At 36.9% G+C, this 26,015-nt stretch overlaps 1 protein-coding gene across 20 annotated transcripts in view; it reads right to left on the bottom strand.

Annotated features, from left to right (window-relative positions):
* LOC122341419 (SRC kinase signaling inhibitor 1-like) overlaps positions 1-26,015 on the bottom strand; it is a 93,839-nt gene that overhangs the window by 40,927 nt on the left and 26,897 nt on the right. For 15 of the 20 annotated variants that reach the window (XM_043234750.1, XM_043234767.1, XM_043234756.1 and 12 more), the window contains one exon: positions 4,285-4,601. In XM_043234750.1, the coding sequence (XP_043090685.1) occupies positions 4,285-4,601 (317 nt within the window). Of the gene's footprint in view, positions 1-1,031; positions 1,285-1,343; positions 1,508-4,284; positions 4,602-6,482; positions 6,513-10,610; positions 11,652-20,485; positions 20,618-26,015 lie in introns of those variants that run through there. The other 5 variants (XM_043234753.1, XM_043234762.1, XM_043234755.1 and 2 more) reach the window with 5 other exon arrangements.

The raw sequence follows: 26,015 nt of genomic DNA on the forward strand, positions 1-26,015 counted from the left end.
TCAACAGCATGTTTAAGGGTTAATAGATGATACAGGTGCATCTGAAAGAAAACATTTAAAAAAGGGATAAATAATGCAAAACAGATTTCCTTCACAAAAGCAAAGCTCCCTTCCAACCTAGCTCAGTCAATTTATGGAGACTAAAACTGTGTTTATATCTAATACTAATATTCACTTCATAGGGACAGCAGTAAATATAACTATAAAAGGGGTTCAAATGTTTTGTGATTTGATCAGTCAAAGCACATTTGGAAGCAGCTGAAAATGCTAATCCACCAGTTTCACCTGTCAAACCCACCATTCCCTAAAGTAAGCGTTTATTCGATAGTTACATAAATACTGACTTACTCGACTAAAATAACCGAAAATTATGCTCGGAATTATGCGTGGGGTGAGCTTCAAATTTGGATGTAAATTTGATAATATTGTACCATTTTATCAACATGTAGTGATGCATTAACTTTCCGAGTGACTTTAAATGTTTTCGTCCATAAATTATAGCACATTTAACAAATAATCTCAAAGAAATGGCAAGTAACACTGAGTCGAATGTGAAATTTTGAAGTACAAAATTTAAAATAGCAGGCTAATTTACTGTAAAATTCACTCCCAATATTCTTCTTTCATTCACATTTGAAAAATCCTTTACAAGACAAATGCCACCATGTGCACCTATACATCAGTATTACGAACCAATCCACCTTTATTAAAGCACAAGCACATCCTCATGCGTGCTATAACACAACAATCAGGCCTGAATACTAGTTGCATCTGATCCTGGTCGCATTAGTCTCCACCTGAGAAACATGTGTCAACCCAGCAAGACGACATCCAGCTACACACCACCTGACCCGCATGCAAAACAGCCCTTCCTTCCCCTCACATGCACACACGCACGCAACGTACATTCAGTCTATTACGCGCACATACAGTGTTAAAAACAATCCCAAGCAGTTTCCATCTGCATGCAGTCACCACATCAAACAATCTCGCAATAACCAAACAAATGAAGCCGTCAGCGCGAATCTCACCTGCACCTGCATGCATGTGTGCTAGTGAGTGTGCGTCCTCCATACACACACACGTACACACACACACACACAAGCGTGCACACTAGCTAGATGCCTTCAGTCTTAGCAGCTGGCTGTCAGGTGTGCAGAATACTCATTCTCTTATTCCTGCCCTCTCTCTTTCTCTCTCTCCGGCACATGCGACGACAGGTTCTTTATTTAATTCATTACAGCATCGGCTGGCTACTGGCTGCTGCTTTAACTCTTCCGTGCTGGAGTCTCGGGAAAAGGCTAGCGGAGGGTAATTAACTCTCCTCAAGCCGGTTTACACACCGTTGCACTCATCTGTCCCCTCTCTCGCTCTCTTCTTGTCCTCTTCCCTTCCCCCTTTCCATTATTCCACCACGACTGCAAATAAATAAGGAGGAATTCCTGTGAAACGTCTTCCTTCAGAGGTGAGGATATTCCGAAACCCTTCCCCTTTTTCTTCTCTCTCTCTCTCTCTCTCTCTCTCTCTCTCGCTCTCTTTATTCCTTGTTCTCTCTGTCTCTTTCTCTCCAGCCTGACCTTTGCAATATGATATCACCAGTTTCCATATAAGGGAGGTGTTGCCTTGGCAACCATGGACTCCACCTGTCTCTCACCCAACCTCCCCGTCTCTCTCTCTCTCTCTCTCTCATTTGATCCTATCTTCTCTCACACACACTCACTGGACATTAATGTCATGCTCAGGTATATACTGTGATGAGAATCACATACATGAGGGTGAAAAAGCTGTAAAATAGGTGACGAAAAGAAAAAAGAAAGCTGAAAAGACTAGCTTAGACCAGCATGAGTTCCCATGTTTATGCTGGTTTGGTGCTGTCTAGATTGTGGACTATCATAGTCATGTGTGATATGTCTCTAGAATGTCAACAGAATGCAAATACCAACCTACTTAAAGGAATAGTTTTTGAAAAAAACTTAAAATTTGCATCATACCAATATGACTTTCAGTGATGCACAAAATTATTGTACTGATCTTTCTAGTCAACAACAACCTTTTATTTTTATTTTTAACTGGTAACACTGGTAACACTTTAGTATAAGGACTAAGTAATTGCTTATTAGCAGGCATACTACTAGCATATTGGTTGTTTAATAGTACTTATATGTTTAGTACTTACACATATAATGCATGACTAGAATCAGAAGTCTAAAGTTTGAATCAGTTTTTCTAGGGTTGTCCATCAACTTCAAACTATTGTTTCATATTGTTTCATTTTCAGTATATCAATTTCTAACCAAATAAAAATGTAAACAATTGAAATAATGTAAATCTTATTGCAGTGTCTTATTTACTATCTTTAAATTGTGCGTTACGTATTTCATAAGATTTCTTTAAATCCGCGTCTACCATCCAAGTCAAGTTTTGAACAACGTAAAGGTTAAGTAAACAGTGACAGAATTTTCATTTTTGGGTGTACTATCCCTTTAAACTAGTTTAAGAAGCCTGATAGAGACACTGTTGCATGCCACAAGCCAAGTCTCTTTAAGACAAGTCATGTCACTCTGCGGCCATCTTTGAAACGCCTCTAGGGGCATCTAAGTGTAGCTTCTATCTCTTCGCATAGGGAAACATCAAATTCTCCCAAACTGTTCGCAACACTTGTGATTAAATTTCATATTTGAAATCACCAATAAAAATGTGCAGTCCTTTGCTCAAATAGCATCATAAAAAGCTTATTTCTTAGTTGAGATCAGCCAGTGTGCATGCGCAGTCCTAGGCGTGCATCTCAGAAAGGTGACTGTTTCTATGGCGACCAGAATCTCTAACGGCAGACGCAATTTATCAGCGACTGGATCAGCGATTGAATATTTTATTTAGAAGGCGGGGCTTCTTGTGATTGATCAAGCATTTTAAGTGTTGCATTTTCCCCAATCAAAATTAGAGTGACAAGTATTAGGTATTCAATAGCCACAACACAGTATATGCTGCTGACCAGTACTGCAGGACATTTCAGCAAAAGAAAAGAACAATGGAATGAACATGAAATCATTTTCTAGGGTGATATACTGATAGAGAGATAATGGGATGATTTGTATAATTAGAAAGCAGGGGCAGAAGAGTGTCTTTTTCAACACTTGTCCCTCTGAAAACATCAGTGCTGGTGGATTTTAAGACTTGTGCATAAACATGCGTGTTACACCTGCGTCTCTCTCTCTCTTTTCATGCGTACAGCTGATTGGCTGATACTGGTTTGATGCAGTGACATCATCCATATTTAAATTCGACATTACGTCACCCTCCACCATAAGAACCAGTTGTTTCATTCATAGAGTGGCTGCTGTTTTGCTGCACTCCAGCATGCCACTGCCTGTTTTATATGGTGAGTACAAAATGTTTCAGTGACATTCTGACAGCGTTTCTCACGCTGTGTGAAAGCTGAGGAGATGGGGGCATATTAAGTCTATGTCACCAGCGACTGAAGTGTTTGTATGTACTGCAGGCTCCATGTCTCCATGTGTTTCCTTCAGAAGACCTCTCAGATGGGTACAATATCAAAGCCACATGTTGTGCATCTTGTGTGTGTGAGAGAGTGTGTCCATGCATGCTTAATGTAATTTACACAAGCAGCATATGTTCCTGAATCAACATCCTTTTGTAGTTACAGGAGTGACACTTCTATTAACCAGTCAGAGGATGTTGAACCAAGAACCCGTCCTATGTGTGTGCACTTTCCCAAATACACATACTATACTAACATTGATAATTTAGAAATGTTTCTTGAGCATTAAAATAGCATATTGGAATGATTTCTAAGGTATCACGTGACACTTTAAGCTGAAAATTCAAATTTAACAATAATTACAAATAAGCATATTTGTTTCACAGAAATGCAAGAATTGAAGTTGCTTTCTTTGTACAAAAACAGTTATAATACTATATATATTTATATTTAATTTATGTATTTATTTGAACATTTGAAGTGTATCAAAAAAATGTACTGAAGTTGTCCTAAGACAATAACAGGTTTTAGGACTTGATAAAAGGTTTTGATCCATTTCATTTGTAAAATAAAATAAAATACAATAAGAAATAATATAAAAAAATCTAAAATAAAATGCAATAAAATAAGAAATAATGCAATGCAATGAAATAAAATTAAATAATAAAATTAAATAATTCATAACCCTAACCAATAAAAAGAGGAATCCTGTCCTCGCCCTAAAGTTGTATGCCTAACAATAAAATTGATCCAGCGACATCAAGCGAAGTGAGCCTCGTACATACCTGTTCACGTGCGCTTCTCTCTGCGGTGCCCCTCATGCTGCCGTGAGAGGGGGATGGAGAGGGTGGCAGGGAGTGCTGGGGAGGGTACTTGTTCTTCAGGTGGTCCATGAAAGCATCCCGCTTGCGTTCCATGTCAGCCTTGTGCAGGTTTGTGAGGGCCTCCAGGCTCTGGGCAGCGATGACCGTGTGCCGGTGCTCAGAGGTGTGGACCAGCCCCACGTTGGAGAAGCGCCGTGCGCTATTTCCCAGCGTGCGATATTCACGCGGGTACTCCAGGTCATCGGTGGAGATCATGTGACCTCCGCCACGCTCCGGGTCTGGTTTGAGAAAGAGATGAAAGAGGGCGAGGAGGAGTTGAGGAACGTGAAGAGCGTGGCACCAGCATCCATTCGGTCATGCACGACCACACGCATACATGCAACAGCACAAATGCATTGGCAGACAGACGGTGGAGCAGAATGGGGTGAAGGGGAGGAAGAGAGAAAAATGGGATGAGATGTTAGACTTATTACAACAAAAAAGGAGCACAGGAGCGAGTATCTGCTCCCTGCAGAGGTATTGATCTCAGGTTTAGTCAAAAAGAGGGAACTAAGGAAAAGTAAAAGCACTGAGCTATAGATCAGAATAAAGAATGAAGCCAAAATTTCTCTGTAGGAGATTACATTTTGCTTTGCCTGTCGATTCGCCTTTGTCATCTGATGTGGCATTTTTACTTTCTGATCATACAAACTGGATCACAAACCCCAAAAGCATGCTCCTCCACATGCAAATTCAAAGATACACACGTGAAAATATGTTTATACAAGCTGGGAGAGAAAAGCATTTAAAAAATTGACTGCAGCAGTCAGATGCATCATGTATAATTTTTTTTTTTTTGAGGGGGCACCAGTGGCAGTTCATTTTTTTCATGCCCTAGACTAGATAAGTGCTTTTTCTCAACAACTTACAGAAATAGTTCACCTATTTCTGTAAGTTAGGCTGCAACCTAGGTTGCAGGATATGACAACAGTACATTACAAAAGCAGTATGCCAAAACTTTTTTGAGTTTCAAAAGTTTCTGAAGTGCACGTCCAATTATTATCGCAGGAGGTCACAGAAGAGGATTTCTGAATGGCGCAGCTGACGCTGATAAAACGCATGACAACATGGCAAAAGTAGCACGGCCTGAATACATTAAAGCTACGCACATTTTAGTATATAAGATACTTTTAGAAGGCCTGAAAATTCTTATTTTTAAATAATCAACTAATCAAGAGCTTGCACTTTCAGATGCAGAGTAAGTTATTATGATGTGTCAAAGAATCACATATGTTTGTGTATTTATATGTGAAATTATACCTGTTCATCGCATAAAGCAATCACGTCTCTTCAGAAGACTTGGATAAAACTTGGATCATATACTTCATTCATATGGATTAGTTTTATGTTTTTGTACTTCTAGTTGTGTTTTGCCTGCATGGTCTTTCAATGGACGGACAAAAAGGATAAGTGAACATTTAAAAAAAAATCTTCAATTAGTGTTTCAAAAAATAAACAAAAGTGTATTAATGTGTTTGGAAGGACATGAAAGTGAATAAATGGTGACAGACATTTCATTTAATCATTTAGTTAAGAAGAGGTAAAGAGAGTTTCTGGTCCCCATTGTCTTGCACAGTGTTTTTTTCTGTACTATGGAAATCAATTGGGACTAGAAACTTAAGGTGAACTATCCCTTTAAGAACGGTAAAAAAACCATACAGGTGAGGAAAATCTGTTTATGGGGTTCTGTAATATGGTGAAACATACACAGCCTACATTTTATTCAATAGACACTTGAAAATTGCAGTTACAAAATCTACCAGCAGGGGCAAACTGAACCACGCTAACCAGTCAAGCCTTGGCACGTTGGTTTTCTGTTTGGGCCCCCTCAGTTTAAAAGTGCATGACGCTTCTGACAGAGCAGCACAAATATGTTTACACATTCCCAAACTGCCTCCGAGGACAAGAGGCGCAATCTGCACGTGTAGCTTCACTACCCATCTCTCTCGCTCATAAACAGAGGTAGCTAATGCACATGGCACGTAGACAGGCAGTATGCAGAGACAAGACATTGACATACAACTGACAAAATCAGTGGAACAAAATAACAAAGCAGTCAGAGGCTCTGATTGGCCAGAGGCAGGCCGACATGATAAATAGGAGTAGCTGGGTGTGGTTACCTTGCTTCGGAAAGCAGGCCCCAACACTGGCTGAAGAAAAAAAAAAAAAAAAACATCGACCACAGTTAAGCTCCTCATTCTCTTCAACTCTCATTCTCTCTTTCATTCCCTTTATCTGTCTTTCATATACACGCACGATAATTGCCTTTGGTGCTGTTGGCAAGAATTGATTCCCAAATCATCTCTCTCTTTTGTATTATGCAAAAGGAATAGGAACATTGTTCTGTCTATAATACAGAAAAATGAAATCCTACATGAAGACCGAATCCTCTGACTGCTGTTCACGAAATATAGAAAGGCCCTTGTCACATCTCTGGTGTCGTTTTTTGTGTAAACAGAAGCTTTTGGTAAACATCCTCAATAAGAAAGGGCTTCCAACCAAAAACCTTCCCGAGCACCCTCTGTCAAGAATTTATAAGTCTCACTGTCAGCTTCCTTAAAACCTCCGAACAAACAAATACAAACACCCACACAATCACTACATTAAACTTTAAATTTAACACCCATTCCTCCTTCTAGCTACTGCTCTTCACTTATTTTCTCTCACACATGTTAACAGATTCAAACCTTATAACCTCTTATGACTAACGCATCAAATAAATGCATCTTATAAGAGATAATGTTGTGAGCTATTTGTGTGTGTTTGCAAAGTTTTCAGCAGGGATTGAGGTCAGAGAGGGAATTATTGGTCCTGATCGTTTGTGTGGAGTAATTCTATTAATAAAATGTTTATGAAGCACCTGAATGTTTTAGTGGACTAAAATCTAGCCCCTGGTGATGGAATACTGCATTTAAACCTGAGGCCAGATTACAGGAACACGGTGAGCATAACAAAACTATACTGAAAGCAGCAGCCAACTGAATTATATCTTCACTGATTTGTTTATAAGTTCCTTCATTAATTCATCATGCCACATAGATTATTTCACTTACCAATCGATTCCACAGTTCCTTGTTAGAGCAAACTTGTACACTGTAAAATCTAACCGACGTGTTAATTATTTTTGTGCTATGGTTCGCTTACCTTTATGATGCTAAAATCATAATGTATTATACATAAAGGTTTTAAGTATTTTTAAGTATTTTTAGTAGTGCAAAATGTTCAGCAGCAAATATTCAGTATGAGTAAAAAAAAATGTTTGTGCTACTTAATAGAAAACCATGATTTTTAAAGGAACAGCATTTATAACGTTATTTTAACTGACCAAACTTTTTAAGCTGTAGTGTAAATATCTGCCAATAGCAGCAACCAGTGCAGTGATCTGGCAACAATCAAATATTCACAAATTAGCTAAATTAAAGTGTGATTATTCACATTCTATTAATTTTGTTAATGTAGGTCTAAAATATTTTAGAGTCCATCATAAGAAGAACTGTTGTGATGAATTGGCATGTATATCATAATAATATCTATTCTATTCTATTTAAACATGTGCCAATTTAAACTTGAGAATTCAGAATGAAGACCCGAAGTCATTCTCTCTGTGAGGAACAACATATCATGTTCTTCCAGCTCAGTGGGATTCGAATCACTCTTTTCTCTGACTCGACTGTCACCATGGTCTCCCTATTGCCCCTTCACCCCCTTCCAGGAAGCTTGGGGCTAAAAACACCATCACCATCCAATGAATTATTCACATATTATTTAAAGCATTGAATCTGTAAGCAGCTGGTGTTTTATTAAGCTGAGCTGGTGCTTTAAACAAACATCAGGGCTGTTCTGAGAAACAGACAGCAGTGGTGCTCCTGAGGAACGGCTAAATTGAATGACCTTGTGGTTAACGTTGTTAGCATTGAATACTTTAATAGCACTCATACTCTCCTGAGAAGGAGCATTATCTTTCAGAGAGCAGCCTGTTGAAGGACAGACGGAACTGATACCGACTTACCATGATACTTGCTCTAGGGAGTTTGAACAGCTAATACACCCTGACAATGTGACTAAACTGTGTTTTAGCAATAAGAGCTTTGAAAGGAAGTAAGAAGGACATGTTCAATTCAATTAAACAGGCTGAATTGAGTGATATCACTGTGTTAAAGCTGTTTTCGTCAGCGAACTACATATTGGTGACTACACTTATAAGTCTCGGCCTTAGTACATTGTGAAGTAAGGAATAATTGTTGAATTATTACAAAAATAGAGCACACCCAAGGTGGTAATGCGTCATACCTCGGGTGTGCATTATTTTTCTAAGTCAATTATTCAGCTTTTGCTACGCTTGCCACAACTCAAAAACATCGATCAGATGATATATTTCATTTTTCACTTCACTTAAAATACTATTGTGAGTAGGAATATTTCTTCCGCATCGCATCCAAGGCCTCCGTTGTTAATTCCAAAACGTCACTGTAGACCTTGTAACGGAGGCTTGAGTTGTTGATAGCACACTAATGTGGTTTATAGCTCCAAGTTACCTCGCTTGTGAGAAATTGCTTTTAAGTTGGTAAAGTCGTAGCTAACAACATGCGTATGTTAATGTGTGTGCGTCTCTGAGGGAGAGAGAAAAGGCGAGAGATAGAGTATGTTATGTACTTGCCATACAAAACTTAATTTTGTGGTAAAATTATCATATTGATTGTTATATTCATTTGTTAGGCCAGTGTCATTGTGGGTTTTGGTTATTTTGCTGTTGTGAGACTTAATAGAAATAATAAAAACCATTTGGGGAAGTGATATGGAACTGTAATGCAGTCAAGAGCTGCCTGGATCTACATTCTTTCTGTGGCTCCCTGAAAATAATTGCTCACCTTAGAATGAAGAATTAATAAGGTCATGCAGAATACGCATAGCACATATATATATATATATATATATATATATATATATATATATATATATATATATATATATATATATATATATTAATTTATATTAATATATGGCTAATATTCTAGTAACAACTATTTAAAACACCCTAAAATAGAGTGAAATCTTTTGTAACATTCTAAAATCAGTATGAAATAAAATGAAGAGTATTAATTATAGTAATATATACAGAGACATACTATAAATTTATTAGAGAACTGAAAATTATTATTATTATTTTTATATAATTTCAATAGTAGTTGCAATCCTCTAACTAGGGTAAAAAATCTTGGTTTTACTTGCGGATGCTGTGGATTCATGTACATTATTTACATAATGCGTTAATAAGAATGCTGAAGCATGATTACTATGCATAAACTGTAAATTTACATTTTAATGCGTATGATAAATAACGTAATCACATGTTACTGCACAATCACACACTGCTCAGAGCTGTATTAAATTAAAGTAAGGCAGCGCAAAGTCAAAGGAGACCGCTTTTGCTGAATTTGAGTCCACAGTGGGCCAGATTAATGCAATAAAGCCAAAAGGCTTCAGGCATTGATTCCAAGAAAACTGCACCCTGCTGTCTCATTCTCTCATCTCAGATCATATACCCTCAGTTACTCATTCTCCTAATAAAGACAAAATGCTGGAACAAAATAACCATCTTGAGTTTAAGGAAACAAAGGGCATTGATTTGACCTGTGCATGGAAGCAGATATCATCAGCAAAGAGAGTCGAGCCATCTGATGTGCTAAAAGCAGGTAACTGCCGCAGGCACAGAGAAAGAGAGTGAGCACACAACGCCGGAAGTGGAGACGGGTTGTTTGCCTCCATCCATCACAGAAGCCAAGCTAGAATTACTCTGACAGGCAAAATCAATGCAAAATAACAGCCTGAGAACGTGTTAGCAAGACCTTTTCAAAAAGTACAAGAGAACAATGATGTTTAGCGAGCAAGAGGGAGTGAGGGAGAAAAAATGAGAGCTAACAAACCCTAAACACTAAAGCCATCTTTATCCCACTCTTATGAAGAACTACTGTGTGCGAAGGCAATACTTGCGCTGAATACAATGAGAGTCTTTGTGAGTTTTCTGATAGCTTCACAGAACAGCCTTGTATTGCTGCGTATTTTTTGTAGAGACCCTTTTCTATCTTCCACAGATTAGAATGACTTCAGCTCCAACTTTACCTATTTTACAGCAAAAAAATAATAATTCTAAGACACTGGACAGTAAAGAAGCGGCAATGACATCAAAGACTACATACTTTGTATTGAAACACACAAACAGTAGTTTAATTTTAGCACCCTAAACGTACATCTTCTAACACTTCCCCTCTCATCTTCCCTCTGGCCGTTCCTTTAACCACAGCGAAGCACACACATGCTGCCATTAGGGAGACAGACTGCCTTCTGCTCGCCTGGGAGCCTATCAGGAGCATATGGAGAGGAGAGAGAGAGGAGGAGGTTATGAATGATGGGGAAGCAGAGGAGAGACAGGAAAGAAACAGCCAGGGGCGTCATGCACCAATTTGTTTTGAAGGAAGACCAGTGGCAGTTCTGACACCCCTGGTCTGGAAAAAATTGAATATGTATGTATATATATTTATATAGATTAGGCTCAGTAGGATTACTTTCATTCAGCAAGGATGCGTTAAATTGATCAAACGGAAACAGAAAAGACGTTCAGAATGTCACAAAAGACTTTTATTTCAAAAAAATTACATTGTTTAGAACTTTCTATTCATCAAAGAACCCTGGAAAATGCATTATGGTTTTCTTTCCACAGTGTTTTCAAATTGATAATACTAAGAATTGTTTTGTTTTTTGAGAAACAAAACAGCATGAAATGATTTGTCAAAGATCATGTGACACTGAAGTAATGGCTGTCATCAAAATAACACAATAACACAATTCTGTTGGACATAAATCCTACAAAGACATCACACTTACACATTACACAATCCTGCTTTATGCTCATTATGCGACAAACACACAAAGCCAGCACTAAACATCGGAGGTCTGTTTTACAATGGCCTCTAGTGTTTGGCTGCTTGACAACAACCCTGGCTTTTCACCAAGGACCTTTTTAAGGGTGGAATATGTCATATCTGTGCCACTAGTGTCACCCAAGTTGTCAAGGTTTTGCTGGTTAGCATAACCCTGTTAGGCTCTCCTGACAGATGCAGCTACTACACACTTTGTTGGCCAAAAACATATTTCTCCATTGAGCCATTTGAAACTAACCATACATCCCAATAACTCCCAAACATATTTGTCAGTCCTCTGACCTACCATGAGAGCAAATTTTCAAATACATTTGTATGACTGCAGTTGGCTAATGGTCACATGAGATGCAATGAAATATTTGTTTTGTGTGTGTGTTTTTATCTTGACTGATTTTAATGTAAATTGTTTCATTTATTAATAATAATTGTTAGCTTTTCATGAAAACACCCCCAGGGGGTTTGCAAAGCCCAACTGAATAAGACTGTCTTATTTGATAAAACAGAAAAACAAATCTCATAAAATCCCTTTTCGATTTAGCCATTGCATCCAGAAAGTACAGTAACAACTAACTGAATTAAAGGATTAGTTTACTCTCAAATTAAAATTTCCTGTTAATTTACCCACCCGCATGTCTTCCAAGTTGTTTATGTGTTTTGTTCTTCAGTCAAAAAGAAATTAAAGTTTTTGATGAAAACATTCCAGAATTTCAATCCATATAGTGAACTTTAATGGACTCCAAATGGTTGAAGGTCGGAATTACAGTTTCAGTGCAGCTGCAAAGGGCTACAAACAATGAATAAGGGTCCTATCTAGCAAAATGAAAAAAATAATAAAAAATAATAATGTATATGCTTTATAAACACTAATGCTCACCTTGCGATGTGCGTAATATGCCACTGCTTTGAAAACTTAACACTTGATGTAGGCGGACATACAAAGTCTATGAAAAGTCGCAATTTGACCATTTTAAACAATAAACTGAGAGAGAGATTTGAATATGTGTCATTAAACGTTCAACAACTTCTGAACTCCTCCAGCCCTTTGAAGCTGCACTGAAACTGTAATTTTGACTTCTGTTTGGAGTCCATTGAAGTGCACTCAGTCCTGGAATGTATTCATCAAAAACCTTCATTACTTTTAGACTGAAGAAACAAATACATATACATCCTGGATGACATGGGGCTGGGTAAATTATCAGAAAAAATGTATGTGAAAGTGAACTAATCCTATAAACGAATTAATTTCTTTAGCATAGTAAACGCTGCGCATTTCACATATAAAACATTGCAATTATTTTAAAAAGCCAAAGGCATATTCTAAATGGAGCCCTATCAAATATAATGACTTATTCAGGGTGAATTAGTCTGGTGCATATACAGTAGAGAGAAACACACACACAAAATAGCAAAAAATCTGTTAATTCCAGGAGATGTGTAAAAATGTATCCAGTGGGAGGAGGAGGTGCCATCGGTCAGATGTTGTTAAACAAAACTAAACAACTGCAACTGTTCAATCACTCCTCCTCTCTCTTTCTGGTTGCAGACAGAGCAAAGAGACCTTTCCTCGCTGTTGTATAATTGCTATTACCGCCTAGGGGCCATCAAACTGACTGAGAAACAACTCTTTCTCTAACAAGTCCATTATGGATGAGTCACACAATCAGAAACACATTCACAGACATACACGAACTGAGAAAAGCAAACAAAAGTAGCAGGGCACGGCCGCCTCTCTATCTGTTGCATGCGGTGTCCTATCTCTGTGTCTTCAACATCATGTTTGAGAAGTCTTCATTATTTAGCTCTGCCCTGGAAGATTTGATTAGACTCAAACAGTGAGATTGTGAATCAATCTGGTTTGCCCTTAAATGTTCCCAATACCATTATGTAAACACTCACTATGGTTGGGGCGGATTACCAGCTTGTTTGTTTCCCCTGGTGTTAATAGCAGGCTTTTTAATTAAACTAAACACGAGATCGCCATCCCCCGTCTCTCTTTTCTCAGTCGCTGTGGAGACTCATCCCACGAGTAATTACAATAACAAGACTGCTAACAATGTCAATGTTTGATGAGACAGAGGCGGTTTTTAAACTTAAGAACGAATATTTTAACACACATAAGTGTGTGCATGTATGTCTGTGCGGGATTCGTCTTTAAAATGCTTCTGAAAACCATCAGAGACATCATTAAAGGAGCTGAGAGAGAAACACTTCATCTGCTCGCAGTTTTGCTCCACAGACCTTCAGCCTAGCAGAACACTCACTGTCAAACGGTTTCAGATGACAGTCGATCACAGATGTACGAGAATGTAAAATCAAATCAGATGCGAGATATTATAAATGAAACACAATTAAAAAGGATTTATTACTTGCTGCATAATCACAAGTCGGGGAGATATGCTCAATTTAGATCAACATTGCCGCTACAACTTGCACGTGTGATATTTTATACTAAATAAATATGAAGCGCAAAATGTTGATGATTTGTTCCTGAATGAATTTTTGAACGAAATGGTTGAGTGAATAATTCAGAGACTCACTTATGAAAGCTGCTGCTTGATTTGTTCCCTTGAATCAATGCGCTTGAAAGAATGAACTGAGTGAATGATTCACTGAATCACTCACAAAGACCTACTGGTGTAAAAGTAAATCGTTGATTCTTGTATAATTGGTACTTTTTGAGGCAATCTGACTAGTTTCACTAGCATTTATGTCCTTTTTTTCCATTTAAAACATGGTTAATGTGTCTAATGGTCTTGCTCTTACAACTACTGTCAGTTACTTTTTGTTAACTAGAGCTGTCAAAATGACAGAAAAACTAAATTCAATTTTTTTTAACATTTTCAAAATTCTAATTATATTCAAATTCGAAAGTCACACGAGGGCATGTTTGAGCATGTTTCTTCAAAGCGTAATAAAATAACATGACTATCTTTGACAAAAATGCGTAATGTTTACAATAATGTTTATTAACCACATATAATTAAGTTGCTTAAACAATTAGGGAAAAAGCAGCACTGTGGATAGTATGTATAGTTTAATAAAGGACCAAAAACCAATCAGAAACAGTAGGCTATGTTCTTCATTTAGAAAAACAGCCATATAGTAGTTATTCTTGTGTTTTGATCGTTGAACTTACATTAATTTACACATCTTTCTAAACATGTGTCTCTCTTGTGCAAGATGTTGTTATAGTTATAATTTAAAAATTTTACAACTTTTTAGCAATGTTAGTTAGCTTATTTTAGCTTTTAGCTCACTATTTCAGCACGCCTATTAAAGAGGAAATAAAATACTTCAGGTCTGCCAATGTAACGGAACCAGTAAGGTGGAGTTAATTCGGGTTTAATTTAATGCCAGTGCAGAATAATCCTTAAAATAATCAGGAAATTATTGCATTCCGTCACACACACAGACATCAACCTGTTCCCACCTACGTGATCTAAATTTACTTAATCACTGTCTACAAGAGACTTTATTAACTTGAACACTGCATAAAATAACAGTGATCCACATAGATCACTGAAATAGGGGATTTTTTAAATATCATGAAAAAAAGAGACATGAGACATAAGGCTTTGTTTCATGAAAAGGTTCTGCATCTCCAGTTATTTAACTGTTATATAATGCAAGCAAAGAGCAAGAAGGTCCAGCATTAAAACAGGTTTATTTTGGATGGGATTGTTACCAGCAGCAATATTTGTCTCTTTTTCTCTCTGTTTCTCTCTGAAATAACAGGGTCTGCCAGGTCAGACGTGTCGGAGCGCTACGCGTGCTTCTTCACTCATCTCTTTACCTCACAGCGAAGAAGCAGGCAGAAGAATCGACCCACTTTCAAGTTCTCTCAAGGAAGACAAGCGTTCCCGCTCCACACTGCCCACTTCACCGACTCACACAAAAGAGCATCACATTTATATTTTAGGCCTTCATAATTCCTCTAAAAATCCTTGAGATTTTGCAATACCATTTAGGCATGCATCGCTTTTTCATTCATTAAGTGATGGATTTAATTTAAAACAACTGAAACGAATGAATCAGAGTTGATGATTAGTCTATTCCTTTATTGGATGTGAGGCGGCAGATGTTAAGCCTGCTACGGGAGGCTGAAGCTTTATAATGATGTCATAATGATGTATAACTTGAGGATAAAACCTGATTAAGCCTTTGACAGTGAAATTAAATTAAATTAGTCCTATGAATCTATACAAATTAGCGATTATAGTTTGCATATAAACCATCATCAAACACTCTTTTCACTGTTTAACACTCACACACACACACAATCTCTTTCAAATGTTTCCTCACTGATAATATCATGTAAACAAAAATATGTAAGACAATGTCTAATAATTAGAGCAGAATAAATTTCACTTTAATTTGCATGATAAATTAAACTGCAGTTTTTCTGGCTGACCTCTGAAAGAGAAAGGTCATGGGGAATTAGAGTAAAACTCAATCTTAACTTTATCATGATTAAATAAAGTCTGTTGTACATGGTTATGAGATGAGTGGATGTACAGTAAACACATAAAATATACTAAACGGTAAATATACAAACCGATGTAATGTATTTTGCATTTGCCTTTTTATCTTCACTTTTCATTTTAACTTTAGTTTAGTTATTTTGTTGTCACTTTTTTAGTACTTAATCTACCTTCAGTCAAATCATGCCCCTCCCTTCTAATATGCATATTTTATTTTAATCCAACTTCATTTCACTTACCAAAAGATTTTCAATAGTTTGTTTTACTTAACATTACCAAACAACGCTGCTGCAAACTTTAAAAACAAGCACAAAAGAAAAAGCTTGAATCAGACGGACTTACGGTGAACTCAGACAAAGAATAGGCAGAGTGAATGTAGATGAAAATAAAAAGCAATGTGGAGGTATAAACAAGGCAAGGCTGATGCAAATATTGCATTAAGTGGGTGTGCAGAACCCTGACCTAAGATAACATCTGATATCAGATTGCACAATGCTGTAGTACACCTGTACGCACCAAAGACGATTTTAACACAATCAATGCATGGTGAGTAATACATTCTAGGAAAAACAAATATTAGCAAAATAAGCCAAGCTACTGTTTTTCAGAGCTGCTTTACAGCAGAATCTGAACCGTCTTCACAGCTGAGTTTCCATTATTGCTTCTGCTCGTTTATTTCTATGAAGCTGCATAGACGATCTGTATTGCATAAAACACTATAGAAATAAAGGTGACTTGATTTGACCATGCCCATGATACTCCAGCTGTTCCTGCTATAAATAAACTACTTATTTGAAAAACAAAACTAATTCAACGAAAACAGGACTCGAAAATGCTACGGAGTACTAAAGAACTCAGATAACTGTTGAAAATGGCAGTTTTAGAAATAGTCCATGTCATCAGCTTCAGCAGGTCACGTGCTGTACATTTGCAAAGGAAACGATGAGTCATTGCTGTATTTGGCTGATGTGTTTTTTTATCCAGGTTGAGGGCATTGTGTTTTACTGCGTGTGTTTGCTCATTTGTTTCTGGATAGAGAATGTTTCCTCCATTGATTCTGTTGTATTGACTTTGGCTCAGAGACTCCCAAGTGCTATACATGAACGCCTCATGAGAAGACACTGAAGTCAAACCGAGGGCTTTCTTCCACCGACAGAGCAAGAGAAAAGCCCTTCTTCTTAAAGTTGTTGTAAAGTTTTCTATTTCTGTCACGGCGGGTAAAATGCATTTATAAGGCAAAGTCTTTGCTTACAAACGTTCAGTAAAGGACTAACATTTCAAATTGTTTATTGGGCGCTGGTAATGCTGTCAATGGGGAAAAAAATTGCATTTTTTGTTGTCAAAATTAACCAGCATGCATAAAAAAGTTCCCTTTTGGGATCAATGAATTGTCTGTCATTGTAAGTGTAAAGCTGTAACAGAGCCTGAATCCCCCGAAGGCTAGTCTAAATCTCATTCTCATTCTCAGTCCCTCCGGCTCTCTCTGTGCCTCTATCAGTCCCTCGTGGTCGCCCATAGGGAGTGGTGCACGGAAGGAGGAACGGGTGGAGCAGCCTCACAGATGGGATGGTGGGTAGGTTTCTGTGGTTACAGGCGAGGAAGAAGAGGAAGAGGAGCCATCTGGCACTGGTTTGGTGAGATGACGTGTCTTGCCCCTCACCCACAACACCTACAACACACATGGCAACATGCCTACCGCTCCACCAACTGTTATACAGACTACAGGTGTCAACCTTACAGATACAGCTGTATGACAACACCTGCTCTCGCACCTGGAAGGATTTGTAATCTCAGCCAGGAAATATCTATCTACCTTAATACTCGACTACCCGTAGGTGATGGAAGCTACAGCGGCATGAGGAGTTACCCAGCATGCACTGCCACAGTGAAATACTGCCATCAACAGGCATTAATTATTACCTTCGCTACTTCAGTAGTTCTCAACTTGTTACACTCAGAAGAGGATCCTGGGCAGGCAGCGATAAGCAATACTAAATGCAAACCATATACAAAATCTAAATAATCAATGAAAACAACAAAAAATAAAACAACAATAAAAAATAAAACAATAAAAAATGTAAATTAAAAAAATATATGTTATAGAAATATGGCTGTCAATTAAATAAATAAATGTTTGAGGTTCCCAAACAGTATACTATGTCATATGACATAGTAAAAACTCTTTAACTAGTTATTACAAAATTGACATGATTTTCTTACCTTATGTACTATTAGAATTTAGCATTTTGTTGTTTCATGAACTTATAACAATATTTGATTCTAATTTTATTTAGAATTTAGTATTTTTTTAATACTAAACATTTTTGCTACATTTTAAATTCAAAATTTTTTTCACACCTCTAATTCTATACCTTAAAGTGCCCCAAAGTAATAAAACAAAATAAAAGTAAAAATAATTGAATGGCTCTCAATGGAGAAAAAATGTTTTGTTAAAGTGGATGTAATGTAATACATCTGCAATATTTAATAATAATAATAAATGTGATGCAAATGTTATTAATTCTGCATTTTTAAATGGGAGTCCAAGTCCAAACACTTGATTGTATATGAAACAAGCACATTGTGTTATAGAAGGTCAGAGTGTGGGTCGAGAAGAACATTCATGATCTTCATCATTCTTTCCATGACATCCCTTACAGCATGTTCACAGTGGAGAGGACAGAATTGCCCCTCAGAAACCTGGGAAATGTCAAATGGCCTGTTTGTGTGCCTATGCGTGTTAGGGAATTTAGCTTCTGCCGTTGTGAGTAGAGCAGCGAACACACTTATATATTAATTTCCCAACCAAAATCATAACCTTACTTCAAAGCAGATCATGATCTGTGTTTGAAATTTAACCAACAGCGAAATATTTTCAGCTCATGTCAAAATGTCAGCTCTAAATCCACGAGAGGAAAGTGTGTGGTAAAGAAAGAGAGAACAAAGGCGGCAAGAATAATCGAAAGAGCATGCAAAACTGGGACGAGAGGCGGTCAGAAAAGAGAAGTAAGGAAACGGGAAGCAGAAGAGAGGAGAATGACTTATGGGCGGCTCGAGCTGGAGGAATGGGGTGTGACAGAGAGAGGCATGAGGGATTTGGTAAAGCACTTGATGTCTTGTTAGCCTCAACCTTCCTCACACTGTGATTGGCTAAAAATATCACACAGCTCATGTTGAACAAGGTGCATTCTGGTTGTTGCCATTGGAGCATTTATCATCACATGGCCCCTAAAGTGCCAAACGCAACCTTTCTCTCTTTCGCTCTCTCCATCTCTGTCTTTCTTGCTCCTCCAAATCCACCACACAGCCAAATACCTCCTCTTCTCCTTCTGTTTATTCCTCCTCAAATCTAGCACAAACCCCACTGCTAATTACCTGTACTGTTCTAGGCTCTAATGATCTTTTAATAAAGCCCCGTTTCTTCAGTTCTCTTCTTTTTGTTTTAGCATAATCAAGTACCACACCCTTCCTTTCTACATAATTCATCAGGTCATTATCTGCTTATATAAAACATCTTTGATCCTTTATATCTGCACATGACCTCTATAGCCATCAGTGTTGTATTACATATAGACCTTATTCCTTCCCCTCTCCTCTGATTTTTCATTCCATTTCTCCATTTCTTATATTTCGTCTTTCCTTCCCTCTGGATTGCATTTAATCTACTCCGTTTTATTATGTTACTTCCATCTGGTTCTTTTTACTTTCTATTTCCTTTTCATATCCTCCCTCCAGCATCAATGCTACTTTGCTTCTGTCTTTTCTCTAAACGCTCTGATTGGTGGGAGGGGAAAATGGTCTCATTTCTTTCCAGAGATACAAAAAACCCCTCACAGGCACTTTCCTTCTCTTCTTCTACCCCTCTATAGTGGACGACAAGTCTAATGTGTTTACTCTCAGCAAATATATTGAGAGTTTCAGAAATCTGGGACCACATTCAAAATCTAATTTAAACTTATTTTTTACACCTTTAATGTGACACCTTTTAAAGCCCTGAGATAATCAACTGCATGGGAAAAAATGTAATAAAATTTAATTAAAAACCTTATTAATGAAAAAATAATTGCAATGGAAAAAATTCTCAATGAAGAAAAAAATATTTCTTTTATGCACACAATTTTTCCTTCTGGGCTCAAACTGAAATCACTTCACAAAAACCCTTAAATCTGGAGTTCAAAATTTAATTTAAACTTGAAATAAACAACATTTTATTTATGAAGTAAAATGAATAGGAAATGCTTCAGATTCTTCAGTATTTCTAGGTCACAAAGTAAATTAGTGGCACTGATCTTGTGTTCGTTTGTACAGACGGTCTTCCTCAGTGGATCATCTCTAATCATGCTGGAGAACATGATCATCAGGCTCAAGAAACTTGTGGACAAGTGCTGCCATTAAAGCTACAAAAAAAAAAAGAAAAGAAAATACTACAGATATTTTTAATTGAACTTTTCACTTTAGTCAATGTGCTGTAATAAAACATGCAGTATTAAATTATTAATGAATACAAAACAGAACAATTTTCATTAGCAGTTTTTTTGACACCCAATAACTGGAAGTAATCGTAACAAATAAAGACAGAACAAGGGCAAACATCCAAACAACCATATTACTCCCCCTGGCAAAGACATTCCTCATTCCACTAGAGACAAAAGAGCTGGGAATATCAAGTTAAAGATGAATAAAAGAGAACAATTTGCATCCAACCTGGCTCTTCTTGTTCCTCATTGCTCATCACTTTTCCTATCTCTTCTGTCCAGCTTTATCCCACCATCATTCCAATCCATTTCCAAAACAGTCAACCATATGACTGAAAATGTCTAAGCATTGACAGAGAAAGAGAGAGAGAGAGAGAGAGAGAGAGAGAGAGAGGGACGGAGGGAGGGAGGGAGGAAGTGTTGGCAGTGGGTTGGGTTGGTTACAGAAATCTCTTTCTCTCTCTCTCTCTCTCTCTCTCTAGCTCTTTCTGTTTCGCTCACATCTCTCTCATTATCCACAGCTCACTGCTCAAAACACAGAAAAGAAAAAGTAAGAAGCTTCTGCCCTTCTAAAACTCCAGCGTGTGTGTTTATGGGCATGTATGAGGGAGAAGGATTTAATGTGGGTGCGTTCGTATCTGTGCATGTGAGAAAACGAGCAGACGGTGGTGTTGTTCAGTCAGTGGGTGACGGATAAGGTGGGATGTGTCACTGAGGCATCAGTAATATCTAACCTGGCTACCTGACAGTCCAACTGAGAAAATACACACACACACACACACACACACACACACACACACACACACACACGTTCCACTTTCCATTGATGTCTGCTGCGCCCACAGAGCAGGTAAAGCCTGACCCACACACAAACACGCATCTACCAAGTCATACTGGCATATTGCATTATTAGATTGACACTTTGAGAAAAACACTGCAAATATTGTACTTCTAGTAATACAGCAGCTTTATGTTTTACAGTTCATGTAGACAGACAATTTTGTACCTTATTTACCCCTATAAAGTCCAGTTTAGTATATTAAAATAGTACATGTAGCAGGGTTAATATTGTTAACATTATTTTAAGGTGTCCTTCTTACACGTTGTGTGCACTTACTAATAGTAACAACTAATTATGCATAATTAACACGCAGGTAACCCTATGACAAACCCTAATCCTAACCATATAGTTAGTACATGTAGCTAAATAATAGTACTCAGTACTTTATTGTATTACACTGTAGCAAGGACACCTTAAAATAAAGAGTAATCGGTAATACTTTATTTTAATGTGTCTATAGTACAGAGTAATTACCTAGTTAAGTACTTAGTAGTAGTTGATGTACTTACATAAAACAAAATGTACTTACCATGAAGTTATGGAACAGCCTGTACTTACACTTTGTAATTATGTAATAGCCAGCTACTGTTACACATTTGTAACAGAACGAGTCTGCTACACTGGCATAAATGGATCTGCCATAATTCTTGTCACATATCACATTAGCTCACTTTAATAAAAGAATGAAATTCGGGTTAAGGTTCTCAGATGCAATGCAAAATCGGGGTAATGGGCAAAGATCTAGCTGTGTTGAGGAAAACGGTTTAACATGCATTGTCATCTTATTAATAGGTTTTAGAACATGCACGTAAGGTGATGACAGCCACTTACTTCTTCTGTACAATAAACAAAGATATTTTAAAGAATGCTGGTGCCCATTGTCTTCCAGTGTACATACAGAAAAAAAGAAGGAAAAAAAAACAGCACAGACATTTCTCAAAATATATTTTATGTTCAAAGAAAGAAAGCGGTAACATTTTAGTATAGAAACCAATTCTCACTATTAACAAGTTTTCTTGAAGTTACACTATATTTTAAGGTGTCCTTGTTACAGTGTAATGATGTATTTAGGTACTGAGTAATATTAATTAACTGCATGCACTTACTATATGGTTAGGGTTAGGATTAGAGTTTGTCATAGAGTTACTTGCATGTAATTATGCATTTTTTTTGTTATTATAATAGTAAGAATATGTAACATGTTCAACAAGGGCAACTTAAAATGCAGTGTTAAACTTTGCTTTTTATCAATTCTATTATTAACATATTGACTGTTTATTAGCGCTTATAAAACACATATTACGTATGATCATATTCTACATCACTGATACTACATACCTAAACTTAACAATTAACTATTATTAATAAATGTACTGAGCCAAAAGTCATAGATAATGGTTAGTTAATAGTGAAAATTGAACTTCAAAATAAAGTGTGACCAGAAAGCCATACTGATTTAAAATCAGCATAAAGGTAGGTAAATAATGACAGAATTTTCTTTTTTAGGTAAACTAATCCTCTAAAGAGGATGTCTAGGCATCATGGTCATGATCCTATGTAAATCTTCATAGAGCGCTGTCAGTCTTTGTGAAACTCAGAACCCACATTTAAGAGTTTTCATTCCCTTTAGGGAATTATTTCCAAGAAGCAAACGATTCCCTTGATACCTACAGCACCGAGCAGCTATTAACACAAGACAAGTACAGGCCCATACACTCTGATCTTCCAGCACAACATAAGAAAAGCTGATCAAAGAACGATTGTTTCTCTCAATTTCGCTTTTCTTCAGGCTGCAGCTCCACCGAGGAACTGACGTCCATAATTAACTAGCTTCAGACAGACTGCTGCCCTGATTTACCTGTCTGCTTACTAACTGTTCCATCACCAAAACATCTCTTTTTTTCTTTTTTTTTGATCTTCTTTTAAAGACGCAAACCTTCCATTAGGTCTGCAGGCAGGGCATCTTTATTGATGAATGTCTAGAGCGTAGGAGGCTGAGGCAGTATTTGGATGTCACCAACAGTGGCAGATTTTTTCCCTCCTCTGCTTAAAGCAATCATTCCTGAACTCACCCATCACGCACTGAACTCACTTTATTCTGCTGGAAACATGGCTCAGCGTGGAGGTAAGCAAACAGACTTACACAAGCATACACTAAACCCAAAACGAAAAAAAAAATGTGATGAAGCCTGAGAACTGCTTTAAATATTTTAAATAGCCGAAGCATGCATACAGCAAAGAGCAACTTACACTTCCTGTGACTCTTGCGTCATCATGACCTTGAAAACCATAGACATTCTGCCTTTTTTGCTCACACTTGACTGCTCACAAATGTGAATTTTAAATGAAAAAAGGTTGGTAATTAGAAAAACATTGAATAAAAATCAGGTTGTTAGTGAACCCTCTTTGGAGCTAAAGGGGTTTCAGTAAATTGGTTAATGATTTTTTGTTTTATCTGCTCTTGGGCTGACATTATACTGAGTATGGCATGTGTTAAAAGGAATCTTAGGTGGCTAAATTACATTTTTGGGCCAAAAACAGCTCTTTTAAACATGAGTGCACAGACAGCTCCTGTCCTGAGATTTAGACCCTCAGCTTCCCGGTGCTGTGTTTTAATTGGCCGGTTAAGGACCTCTGCACTGAGGAACCATGTTTTAATTGCCAGGCAGGTAATTAGTCAAGATTCAGGAACTTTTCAGACAGCTTACTCCTGTTACACAGTTCAACATCCACTCACTTTTAGTGAGATCAAGTTTAAATGTGAGCATACATGAACGCTCTAATAATACAATAATACATAAACCACTGGGACAAATTTTTTTACTTCACTTTATAATAATTATGATGGTAAAAAAGATCTTTTAAAAGATTATGCCCACCAGAATTTATTTCATAATGCAGTACCAGAGTAAAGCTTTTCTATCATATTAAAATATTCAAACAAAACCGTTATGTTAAATTGTAATCATATTTTACAATATTACTGTTTTTAAGTATTTTAGATTAAATCAATGCATTTTTAGCTGACTTATTTTATTAATGTTTCACAAAAACATTAAAAACACATACACAACATAAAAAATATAGCTATGATAATCTATAAAGTAAAAGAAACGCAACTTAAAAACATAGAAAAATGCACATAAAAAGCATTCATGTTTAGGACAGATGTTAAAGTAATATCGTTGCTTGTTACTGTCTAATAAGACACTGTTTGTGTGTGCAAGAGAGAAAGTTTTTTGTCTCTGTATAAAAGACAAGAGAGAGAGACAGTTTGGCTCTTATGCTTTGAGGAACTAATTATTACGGTAAGTGTTTATTTTTAATTGGATTCAACGCAACGAGAGCAATGGTTTTCAAAGGTTGTACTTTTAAGAACGTCTTGTGTGCGTGTGTGTGTATTTGTGTTGTGAAGGCAAACCAGCTTTGTTGAGAATAATTTTTTTTTCCTCGGTAGCACAAGAGAATGTTGCTTTAGGGAAACTAACATTCACACAGAGAGTTTCTAAGAGTCATTAGATACTGAATCTCATGATTTTCAGCAAAAAATAGTTTTCTGTTTGAATATTCATCAAGTGATATACATCAAGTGGAACACCCTGGAGGTGGCAAGAGTTAATTTCTGTAATTTATGTGCATCCTGCCAGTGTGCTCTTTGAGCACTGAGGTCTGCCGTCTTTCAGCAGAATTAACAGATGATTCTTTAATTAGTGCAGGGCTGAAACAGTGTGAGTCCAAACTAACTGCCATTTAATTACCACTCACAAACACGCAGCACTGAACTTTGAGAGAGGGTGGCAAAACTGGATTTAAAGTTACACTGAGAACTTATTAAAAATAACAGATAGTGTCTCCAGCAGCATATACCGTGACTGCACTTCAGGTCTGTACTCTCTCTCTCCCACTCTTTGTCTGTTCTATATAACTGAAAGAATAAAAAATATGGCTTCATTAATTTTTGACACTTTTCAAATGCCTTTTATCATTTTACCTTTGTTCCAGAACCAGACTTGTGATTTTAAAATGTGAAAATGTATATAAAAAATAAAATGCATATGACAACATCTAAACAAAAACTTAATTATTTGCATTAATTAATTGCAATAAAAAATAATAATACATTTGCCTAAGTTTTTGCATAATTTCTACCATTATCAACAAATTTGCCATTTTACAAAATGTTAGAAAGTCTTATAAAAAATGTCCTTGTACTTGAAAATGACAAAAATGTGAAGACCATGGTTTAAAAACAATGACACGTGAAGAAAAAGAAAATCAAGACAATTATCACTTGTGAATATTTTTTCTTCTTTTTTTTGTCTTTTGTAGCCATTTAAATCAAACCATATTTTTTTCATTTTTTTATTAAAATTAAAACAAAACAAAACAGAAAATGTTCTAAATGACACTGATGGAAAGTTTTTATTTATTTCAGAAAATCAACATTTACTTTCTAAAAGAGCGCATAGTTAAACAAACACATTTTTAAAAAGGAACATTTCTGTGTGAGAGAAAGAGATGGGCACGCAGAAAGAGAAAGACACAGCGTATCTAAAATCTAATGCACTTTCATGGCTGTTTTCCTTCCTTGGCAAGCTCTCGGGGGCTGATAACAAACTCAGAGATACACACACTCACACCTCACCAGACAACACTGTGAGACCACGAAGACTCCCAGTCAGCCCAGACGTCTAGATCCAAAACAGTGATGAATAATTTAAGGGCTACACATGGCAAGACTTAGGCTTTTCTGTGGACAACAGTGGAGCGTTTGCAAAATCTTACTAGAAAGTCAAGTCACCTTTATACATAGCGCTTCTAACAAATACAGATTGTGTCAAAGCAGCTTTGCGGTATCGATTAGTAATGATAAGTTAAAAAATACGGCTGTGGAAGTGACTAAAAAAAAAAAAAAGTG

This window comes from Puntigrus tetrazona, chromosome 3 (assembly GCF_018831695.1).
Source record: "Puntigrus tetrazona isolate hp1 chromosome 3, ASM1883169v1, whole genome shotgun sequence".
Taxonomy (NCBI): Eukaryota; Metazoa; Chordata; class Actinopteri; order Cypriniformes; family Cyprinidae; genus Puntigrus; species Puntigrus tetrazona.